The following is a 10756-nucleotide window of genomic DNA, read 5'->3' as shown; positions in this document are numbered from 1 at the left end:
CCTGACACTTGAATTTCTGACTCTCTTGCTCCTCATCCAGAATGAATAGCTTAATGCAGGTAGTAGAAAACGTAAGAGTTTGAGAGCCTGTCATACCTGGTTAAGACCTTTGCTTTTTATAGGTAGGCCTATTATGGGATATCTGAGACAAAACCTGAAATGAGAGGGCACGACTCCCAAGGACCCCAATCAAGTCGGAACGGGTTTCGCGGTCTAACTCAAATTTTTTGTACTCCGCTCTGGATTGTGAACTTGCCACATATCAGTCTCTCGGGCAATCCACATGGAAAGTGAGACTACTAGCGCGTAGGGGTATTCTTGTAATTTTAGGTAGTGCCACATCACTTGCCCCCCACTCCTTGAGCCGAGCTGAAAATCATGTTAGGTCGAGGAGTAGCTTAATTTATGAGGTTATTTGACTGTATATTTTCTCCAAGATGCACATGAGTGTTTTAAGCATTAGATTAACGTTTAACAGTGTCATTTACTACCTTAAAATTATAAAGGGTGTTTGATTAGAGGGCTTGGGTCCCTCTATATAAGCCCTAAGGCCCCACCCCTCAATTATCACTTCAAGCCAAGCTCCAAAACTTTTTGAGGTTAGTCTTTCCCTCTCTTCTTCTTTGCTTTTCTTTTTGTTTCTTCCTTTTTGTTAGGTTGTTCAGTTCGCTTTACCTTCATCATCGCTTCAACGTTGATGTATTTGTTAGCCCGGGCAATGACTTTTGTGAAAATATGAGGTGGGGTCTTAGGTAAGGATTGAGCGAATGAACCAACCCTTAAGCCATTCTAGAGAGCCACCATTGCAATTCACTGATCAAACTCGTTGATGCTCAACGCCTCCTCATTAAACCTAGCCACAAAATCCCTTAGGGACTCACCTTGGTTTTGCTTGACATTAACCAAAGCCATAGAAGACTTCCGATGCGCTTCAAATGAGCGTAATGGGCTAGGAAACAAGTCTTTATCTCTCCCCAACTATTAATGGAACGATGGGGAAGGCAAGAGTACCAAGTTAATACATAACCTCCCAAAGTGGCCGAAAAAGCCCGACACCACATCGTATCTGACCTCGATTGCACCAGCATGTGAGACAAGAAAAGCTCTACATGATCATAGGGGTCTATGCTTTCATCATAGAACTTGATGGATGGGATACAAAACCTCTTCGGAGGAACCTCTGACACAGTGCTCTTACTCATGGGTTGGTTGAAACCGAAGTGGGGTAGCTCTTTCTTTCCCTTCTTGAGTTCCTAGACTTGCCTATCCAGAGACAGCAATCGCCTCTCGTACGAGGTCCCTCCTTCTCGTGAGGGGGAAGAAGTAGATCCTGCCGCCTCAGAGGGATGGATTTCCTAGCCCGACTGGTGGGATAGACGAGGCTCCAAAGTAGGAGGAGGTGACTGGTGCTCCTCCCGTTGGGAGAGCACCTACGGATGACGTTGTTCATTCTGGTGTAGATAGCCAGCTAATAACTCAATTAACTGTTGGATCTGATTTTTCAGTTCGGTGAGTCGGTCCTCTAGCATTGGATTGGCCGGAGGTGATGGATTCTTCCTTTGCGTCGGGGCCTTTAGATTGGCACCAACCTAGCTACGGGTCACATCTATTCGGGGAGCCATGCGGTTAGTTATGGAAAAGAGCAAAAATCGTTGACACGTGTGGGAAGACCGAGATCCGAGGTGAGGAGTGGAAGTCTGAAACGCAAGGCAGGAAAAGAAAAGGCTGGCGAGTTTGGACATCGGCCCCACGGTGGGCACCAAATGATGATGGTTTTTGAGACCGACCACCACGTGCTGCCTCAACAATTAGACCTCGGGAGTGGCGACTTTGGACTTAACGATGTTCGACCTTGGGAATGTAGCCTACAAAACAACAGAGCATTGGGGCTAGGTTCCCCCAAGGTAGACTCCGACGCTCAAGTTAGTAGAGTAAATGCAGGTAGTAGAAAATGTAAGAACTTGAGAGTCTATCATATCTCTGGTGAGGACCTTTGCTTTTTATAGGCATGCCCGTTATGGGATATTCGAGATAAAACCCGAGATGGGCAGACGCGACTCCCAATGACCCCGGTCAAGTTTGAACAGGTCTTGCGATGTAGCCTAGATTTTTCGGACTTCACTTCGAATTGTGGACTTGCCACGTGTCAGTCTCTCAGGCAATCTATGTGGCGAGTGAGACTACTAGCTCGTAGGGGTATTCTTGTAATTTTAGGTAGTGTCAGATCAAATTCAAATAGTTAGTTTCGACCATCCAAATTTGCTATCAATGGTGGCTAGCGATACCTTTCTAGAAATGAATAATTTTTCTTAAAAAAAATAATTTTCAAATCTATTCAAATTCAATCATTGGATCATTTTAATTTTTGAATATGTGAATCACAAAATCAAGGGATTCAATAATAGATTTCCATAATCGAAATCTACATGGATGGTGGCAACTATAAGAAAAAGACTCTCTCTCTCTCTCTCTCTCTCTCTATATATATATATATATATGTATTTGTGTGTCGAAAAACATGTATGATTTCTTAGAAAAAGAAGAAGGAAAACATAAATAATTTTGAAGTGGTAATATATGACAATTTATTTACATATATTTATAATTTTTTAGCATTCTAATTTTTAAAATTATCATAAATAAAAAAATCAACAGAGAGAAAGCAACTTAATTACGTGTTTAATTATGAATTAGAGTTTATGATTGTCCCAACTATTTCTGCCATCTGTCGCTAGATTACCAGTTAGTCAAAAAAGTTCTACTCATTTAAAACATTTTGTATGATAATATAATCAAAAGTTTTATAATTAATTAGGAACAACTTCAACGATTCTTTTCCATTCACAGCTTATCATGACCATCTTCACAAGTCAAGCCGCTTCCACCGTTTCCAGTTTCTCCATCAGTCTCTTCACCAATTTATGATGAACGTCAGAGAGCGATTGTAATCAAATCGAACTGGGAAGCAAGTTTTGTAAGTTTCATGTATTTAGTTTTTCAATCACCTTAATCAATTAGTTATTGTTTTGTATTCTATTCATTGAACTAATTATGATTGTTGAATTGCAATCCATATGATTTGAACATGATTCAGCTATGGTGTTGTTTTCTCGTTGAATCGTGTCTTAATTAGGCTCCATTTGTGTTTAGATTTTGCATTTTCTCGTTAAAGCTTTTTCCATGGCCGCTCCAGGCGCAATCTTCATCGATGTCTCCCATCCTCCACCAAAACAGAAATATGACGTCTCCTTGAGTTTCAGCCAAAGTATTGTCAGTCATCTACGAGCAGCTTTGAAACGAAGGGGTTTTCACGCATTCAGGGACGATGATAACCTCGATAGAGGGGAAAATATTGCCCCGAAATTGCTGGAGGCAATAGAGAGTTCAACAGTGTCTGTCGTCGTATACTCAAAGAGCTATGCGACGTCGATATGGTGTTTGGACGAACTCGAGAAAATCATGGAGTGTAGCAAGAACTCACAGCATAGTTTTCTACCCATTTTCTATGAAATAGAGCCATCCGATCTACGGAAACAGAGAGGGAGCGTTACAGAAGCATTTGCCAAACACGAAGAAGAGGGTCCCCAGGTGAGGAACTGGTTATAGGTATGTGTGCCTTTTTTTTATTTTTTATTTTTTCACCCTTTCTTGAAGTCTGCTAATGTTAATGGAAAAGTCGGTTGAGTTTTAGGATTTCCTTATGGCAAAAGGCATATCCATGCCCTCAACTTTACATGTTCAACCAGTTGTGTTTCAACTTTACATGTTTAACCAGTTGTGTTCCTAACTTAAACAAAGGATCTATTAGGTCCCTCGTCTTTTAATTTATGACCAATTAGACACTTTAAATTTTGTGTGACATATATGCGCCACTTTTTCTCAAAATTAATAAAATATTATCACATAAGACGTTAATTGTCTAATGAAAATTAATAGGATCTTGGCACATGTTAGGGTCTCCATATCTTGGCACATGTTAGGATCTTGGAAAGAGTATATTATTGAAGATGTTGAAAAAAAATTAAATTGGACATGTTGGAGGCCTAGCCAAGACAACAATTGCCAAAGAAGCATATACTTAAAATTTCAAAATTATTATAAATAAATAAAAAATTCAACAGAGAGAAAGTAATGGTGTATTGTAAGTAGATAAGTTAAACAATAACATATATTATAATATGTAAGTAATTAATTAATTGATGGTGCACTGTGATTTTCAGATATTTAAATTCAACACCATGACATGATATGAAAGGACAAGAAAGCTGGCCCCACCTCACAATAATTCAACACCGTGACGTGATTTGAAATTAATTGGAATTGGGATTGGGATTTCCCCTTCCATTTATCATCTTCTTCACTCTTCACCACTTTGTGGCTATCTTCAAAGATTTAGCCACTCGAATCAGATCAAACTATTGGAAGCAAGTTTTGCAAGTCTGTTTTAGTTTTATTTATTTTCTTAACTATTGTGGAACATATGTTGATTATTAAATTATTATGATTGATTGATGATGCATTAAAATAATCCTTCCAAATTAGAGTATAACTAATTAACAGTGTTTTATTGTTGTTCTTCCTGCTGAATTGTGTTTTCAACTTATATATCTTTGGTTTTATGTTCATTGTCTTCATTTTAGGCTTGTCCATGGCTTTATCGTCATCTCCCATCCCACTACCACAGCGGGAATACGATGTCTTCTTGAGTTTTAGCGGCCTTGATAGTCGCAAGACCATTATTAGTCATCTACGAGTTGCTTTGAAGCGAAATGGTTTTCGCACATTTAGAGACGACAAAAACTTGGATAGAGGAAAGAGTATTGCGCCAGGACTATTGAAAGCAATTGAGAATTCATCAATGTCGCTTGTTGTGTTCTCAAAGAACTACTTTGCATCGACATGGTGTTTGGGCGAACTAGAGAAGATTATGGAGTGTAGTAAGAACTTACAGTATATTGTTTTGCCCATCTTTTATGAGATAGAGCCATCTGATATAAGAAAATTAAAAGGGAATATTGCAGAAACCTTGGCCAAACACAAAGAAGAGGTTCCTAAGATGGAGAATTGGAGAGCAACTCTAACTGAAGTTGCCAGTTTGACTGGTTTCGTCTCTAATAATTATAGGTATACTTGTTTCTAATAATTACTTAATTCTAATTATTGAATTGTTTGCAGAATTATAGTATTTTTTTTTAATTCCATCCTTTTGGACGAATTAGTAGGGATGAAGCAAGCTTGGTTGAGGATATTGTTAAGGTGGTTCAAGGAAAATTAAATTCAAGCATACATTTAAATGTTGCAACCCATCCAGTTGGAATAATGCCTCGTTTACAAGAGTTACTCAAGTTGTTGTGCTTGGAGTCATCTGATGATGTTCGCATTATTGCCATATGGGGAGTTGGTGGAGTAGGCAAGACAACAATTGCCAAAGCTGCGTATAATTGCATTCATAGTAAGTTTGAAGGTTGTAGTTTTGTCGCCAATGTTAGAGAAACATGGGAGCAATCAAAGGAGGATTTGCTTGCTTTGCAAAAACAAATTCTAGTTGATATCATGGAGAATGAAAATTATAACATAGGAAACTCTCATGTGGGGATTGAATTCATAAAACGTAAAGCTTTCTATGGAAGAAAAGTTCTCCTAGTTCTTGATGATGTAGATCGTGTGGAACAGTTGAATGCACTAGCAATCAATCCAAGGTTCTTCCATCGTGGGAGTAGAATTATTGTAACAACTAGAAATATATCTTCCTTGAACTCACTTGAATCAGTGCTTAGCATATATAAGCCTGAGCAGTTGAATAAGGATGAATCTCTTCAACTCTTTAATTTGAGCGCCTTCAACGAACATAATCCTCCAGAGGGTTTTATGGAGCTTTCAAATACTGTGGTGGATTATGCTGGGGGTATTCCATTAGTTCTTGAAGTTTTGGGTTCCTTTTTGAATGGAAAAGACCATCAATCTGAATGGAGAAGTGCAATTATAAAATTGAAAAAGATTCCTCATAATGACATTCAAAGGAAACTAAGGATAAGTTTTGATTCACTAGATACAGAAGAGAAAAAATTGTTCCTAGATATAGCATGCTTCTTTGCTGGCAAGAGTAAAAATTTTACCATTCAAGTATTGCAAGATTGTAAGATTTTCCCAAAAATTGGATTTCGACGCCTAGAGGAACTATGTCTCCTAAAATATCATCGAAAAGATGAGTGTAATTATTGTCCAAAATACAAGGATGTGATTGTAATGCATGATATTCTCAAACAGATGGGTAGAGAGATTGTTCGACAAGAAAGTGTTGATTATCCAGAAAAACGTAGTAGATTATGGAATTGCAAGGATGCTCTTGAAGTGTTGAAAAATTGCAAGGTGAGATCCATATTGGCCAACTTCTCATTAACACTTGATGTCTTTTTCCTTTATTTTTTTCTTAACAAGAAAATAGAGAAAACAAGAAGATGGAAAACAAAGGAAATTAGGACTAAAATGTACCAAAAATTTGTTGTTGGTAATATAGCATTTAACGTGCAATTGTTGCATGAATAACAAAATGCATATGCACATTCTCAATACTATTTTTTCCACCAATGGTATTAATCTTTTCCTTCGGTTTGTGATGGGTAGGGAACTGAAGCAGTTGAGGGCCTTTTCTTGTTCTCACCCAAGAAAAAAGATATTCAAGTGAATGCAAAAGCATTTCAAAAGATGAAAAGACTGAGGGTGCTTCATCTCGATCATGTTCTACTTAGTGCTGGCTATGAACATTTGTCCAGAGATTTAGTATGGCTATGTTGGCATCACTTTAGTCTCAGTGTTTTGCCATCACAATTATACCTAGAGAATTTGGTTGCTCTTGACCTGAGTTACAGCAACATAAAACAAGTTTGGAGGGTACCTAAGGTGAAAATTTTTATTTATTATATATTTATCTTTTCCAAACATTGATATAAATCACTTGGATGCACATTCACTATGTGTATGTCATATCATATGAGAACTGATTTTTTATTGTTGTTTTCAACAGGTTTTAAGTAAACTAAAATTCCTTGTCCTTAGTAATTGCCATAATTTAATCACAACTCCTAATTTCTCTGGGCTCTCCAATCTTGAGGTACTGCTTCTTAGCAATTGCATAAGATTGCAAGAGGTGGATAAGTCTATTGGACATCTTCAGAAATTACTTGTTTTAGACCTCCGTAATTGCGAGAGTCTTAGGAAGCTTCCATCGGAGATTGCCAACTTGAAATCTCTTGAACAATTAATAATCTCTCAGTACCAGGACCAATATCAGACATTGACAAAAAAGAGTATAGGTTCTCTTGGGTCGTCACTAAACTATGTACAGGGCTTAAGGTGCTTAAAGATACTGCACGTAGAAGACTGCTCTCTGATTCAATTACCCGAAGAAATTGGGAATATGATCTCATTAACCCGTTTGAGTATTTTCGGATCTAAATTTGGCTGCCTACCAAAGAGTATATGCAACCTTACAAAATTGGAGATTTTAATGATTGCATCCCCTCGTCTGTCGAATCTGCCAAGTGAAGTTGGGAGATTGAACCAGTTGAAAACATTGTATATTGGAGGAAATAACTTTTCTAGCCTGCCAGAGAGTATCGGTGACCTTACTCACTTACGGCATTTCCATTTAGCTCATTGTGAAAGACTCCAATCACTCCCGAAACTTTCAGGGAGTCGAAGTCCGAAGAGTGCCGTCATAGTTTACAATTGCCCATCATTAGAAAGCATATCACTGGAATCAATCATGAACTACGAGTTGCTGTCTTGTTACCGTTGTCCTAAATTAGTGGAGAAGTATTCTACCCACAAAATTGGAACAAGTTTTCTCAACTACAAGGTACTGGCAGTCTTTCTTTTACATCTACGACTGTAAAAATAATCAAAATGGATCAAAATAGTTCTTCTTTTTTTTTTTTTTTTTGTTATTAAACAATGGTTTTAATACTAATTTGAGTTAATTATTTTTCAGTTTATATACCTTAGCAATGTGGAATCAAAATTTGGAATTTATTGACACATGACATGATTTATGCTTAAATGCAGGGTGCAATTTCATTTAGAATTTGTCATTCAGGGGGCATGTTTCCTTATTGGTTGCAGTATGAGACCACAAACTCATATTATGCTCTCAAGGTGCCACCTCTTGGAGTCGGAAATAAGCATTTTATTCGATGGATTTTTTATGTTGTCCACACGATTAAAGACTTGAACCATCTTTCTTGGTACATGGACTACAAATTCCACAACAAAACCAAAGACGTTTATATTGATTGCCGCTATTTAGTTGCACGGGCTAAGATTGGCATATTAGTTGGAGATCAGACCATTTTCGATTATTGTTCTTTTCATGTGAAGGAGTTGGACTTGGAAGAAGGTGATGAAATAGAAATTTCTTGGAATTATGGAAACGTGGTATTGAAGAAATGGGGAATTCATGTCAGTTATTACACACTCGATGATTATCATTAATAGTAAATCCCTCTCTAACATTGAAGATTGATTGAATCAAAAAATTGATGGAATCTATTGTTTGTAGTATATATATATATATAACCATTTAGTCATGTTTTTTAGATTGTACTAATTCCATTAGGCTTGGCCCAACATATAAGCTCATTGCTTAGTATTGGGCTCGATTCCCAAGACCCATTCCATCAATGTCAGTTCAATAACATCCCTCATCCTCTCATTACCATGCCAAGATCCTTGCGTCCGAAACAGGCCTCAACTGTCATAAGATCCTCAACTCCTAACTCACCTATAACAACTAGCGATATGCAAGGGGCTCTCCTCTTCTCTCTTATATAAGTTAGTTGGTTATCAGCCAATATATGTTCTTTTTGAGTTTACAAAAACTCTATTATCTTGAACTCTTATTTATTTGAGGATCAGAATGCTTGCAAATATCAGTCACCTCCCACCGTACAGATTATCGTTGCCTAGAGCCCTTCACCTGATTATCTCTTTTTGGGTTGGAAGAAACATTTTAAAATATTTTTTCCCCATTTGTTAGCTGCTGGCTTGTAAAAGTACATAAAAAAAAAAAAAAACGCTTTGAACAGTGCAGTAAAGGGCGAAGCAACGAGGAGAAACATTGCCCTTCAACAACAGCAGTTGCAGCAGTGGTCGAAGTATAATAAATATAATAGAATATTTAAGCTGTAATATTTATTATACTACAACTTTAAGTGGTGACAAATAAGAATATTTGTAAATGCGACTCGGGATACGGCATGATTTTAAATTGTATGTGCTTTTTCTGTTTTTAATAAAAAATAAAATATATCCTACAAGCTTTTATAATAAATATTACTAAAGTTAACGTGAGATAACACTCTCAACCAATTTACACTTTTCATGTTTGACATAATAGGATTTTTTTTTTTTTGAAATAAACATATCCTATTAAATAATAGCTTGTAGGATATGCAGGATATGTATACTGTAAATTCTCAAATGCATGAATTAAGTAAATATATAAAATATTTGTGTGTAGTTTTGTCTTTAACTATGCTTTTAAATTATGAGCTCAATTTAAAAACACTGTTTTATGAATTCAAGAGTATAAATTTTAATTTTACTAATATTTAGATGGTTTTAAATCATAAAATTTATCAATTTAACTAACTAATAGAAATTTTAAGAGATAAAAATACTTACAAAATATTTTTTAAAAAATAACTTTATTTATATTTACGTGAGTCATTTCATTTGATCCAATAACTTAGCCTACTTAGATGGTCGGCAAGACCCACAATCCAACTTGGCATAAATTACTTCAGAAAAGGGTTAAATTTGGTTCGACTCACTAAAAAAGAGAGCCAAGCGATGGACAACCCACTCATTTGACAAACACTTGTGAAGTACTGAGAATTTTTGTGTGTTATTATAATTGCTGGAGATAACATAGATTCTAAATTTTTTTTTTTTTTAAATCTTAAAGCATGATAACTTATTGTTAAATTGCAATATCAGGATTAAAATCATGGTTGAATCGAAGTCAGAGCCGGCCCAACAGACTTGAGGGCTTTAGGCGAAAAGGTTTGTTGAAGCCTTTTAATATTAATTTTTTTATAAAAAAAATAAATAATATTTTTTTTAAATAAATATTTCATTATTTTATTAAATAAAAAAAAGTTAAAATTCAATCGACTACAATTTAATATGAACACCAATAAAACTAGTATCACACCAATTGACAACAAACACGAACAGAGCATAGGCACCAATTGAATCACCAACAATACTTGAAGTAAGATTAACAACAAACACAAAAGACCCATAAAAGACCAATAAAAGTGAGACTCATAAAACTAACAATAAAAGTGATATTAACACTAATTTAATATAAACACCAACTTTCAACAACAATCACTTGTGCAAAAGACCAACACCCAAAAGACCCATAAAAGACCAATAAACAAAAAACACCAATCACTTAAAGTGAGATTAACAACAAACACCAAGTTAAGAGTGAGATTAACAACACCAATCACTTAATAAAAGACCCAATCACTTATAAACACCAATCGTTTAGATACCAATCACTTAAATACCAATAGGAAACACCCAACAAAAGACCCATAAAATAAAAGACCCAACAATTAGTATGTGCAGTGCAGTGAGTATGAGTCCAGTGACCGGCTGTGCTGTGTGCACGAGAGAGAGAGAGAGACAAGGGGGAAGAGGGAAAAATGAGGAAGAGAAAGTAGGTTTTATGGAGAACACCACAGCA

At 36.2% G+C, this 10756-nt stretch overlaps 1 protein-coding gene across 7 annotated transcripts; it reads left to right on the top strand.

The window, feature by feature from the left end:
• Window positions 1-2830: 2830 nt before the first annotated feature.
• Window positions 2831-8604, top strand: LOC127786901 (disease resistance protein RPV1-like). Of its 7 annotated transcripts, none has more exons than XM_052314640.1 (6): window positions 2831-2974; window positions 3151-3588; window positions 6268-6369; window positions 6625-6900; window positions 7025-7858; window positions 8065-8588. In XM_052314640.1, exons 2-6 carry the CDS (start codon window positions 3181-3183, stop codon window positions 8488-8490), a joined length of 2046 nt encoding a protein of 681 aa, XP_052170600.1. In that variant the 5' UTR covers window positions 2831-2974; window positions 3151-3180; the 3' UTR covers window positions 8491-8588. The 7 variants fall into 7 exon arrangements, with proteins under 7 accessions (XP_052170600.1, XP_052170598.1, XP_052170596.1 ...); XM_052314638.1 differs by lacking the exon at window positions 2831-2974 and adding an exon at window positions 4641-5124 and having other exon boundaries at window positions 3442-3588; window positions 5223-6369; window positions 8065-8603; XM_052314636.1 differs by lacking the exon at window positions 2831-2974 and adding an exon at window positions 4641-5124 and having other exon boundaries at window positions 3451-3606; window positions 5223-6369; window positions 8065-8603.
• The last annotated feature ends 2152 nt before the right edge of the window (window positions 8605-10756 follow it).

The sequence above is a fragment of the Diospyros lotus genome, chromosome 12 (genome assembly GCF_014633365.1).
Source record: "Diospyros lotus cultivar Yz01 chromosome 12, ASM1463336v1, whole genome shotgun sequence".
NCBI lineage: Eukaryota > Viridiplantae > Streptophyta > Magnoliopsida > Ericales > Ebenaceae > Diospyros > Diospyros lotus.
The sequence above is the reverse complement of the archived record's forward strand: the minus strand, read 5'-3'. Positions and strand labels throughout refer to the sequence as shown.

Bases quoted from the DNA above. Each gene is read 5' to 3' on its own strand.
- LOC127786901 (XM_052314635.1), top strand. From the start codon at position 4,619: ATGTTCATTGTCTTCATTTTAGGCTTGTCCATGGCTTTATCGTCATCT. The intron at 6,370-6,624 runs GTGAGATCCATA...TGTGATGGGTAG, and splicing joins AAGTGTTGAAAAATTGCAAG to GGAACTGAAGCAGTTGAGGG. The intron at 7,859-8,064 runs GTACTGGCAGTC...GCTTAAATGCAG, and splicing joins CAAGTTTTCTCAACTACAAG to GGTGCAATTTCATTTAGAAT.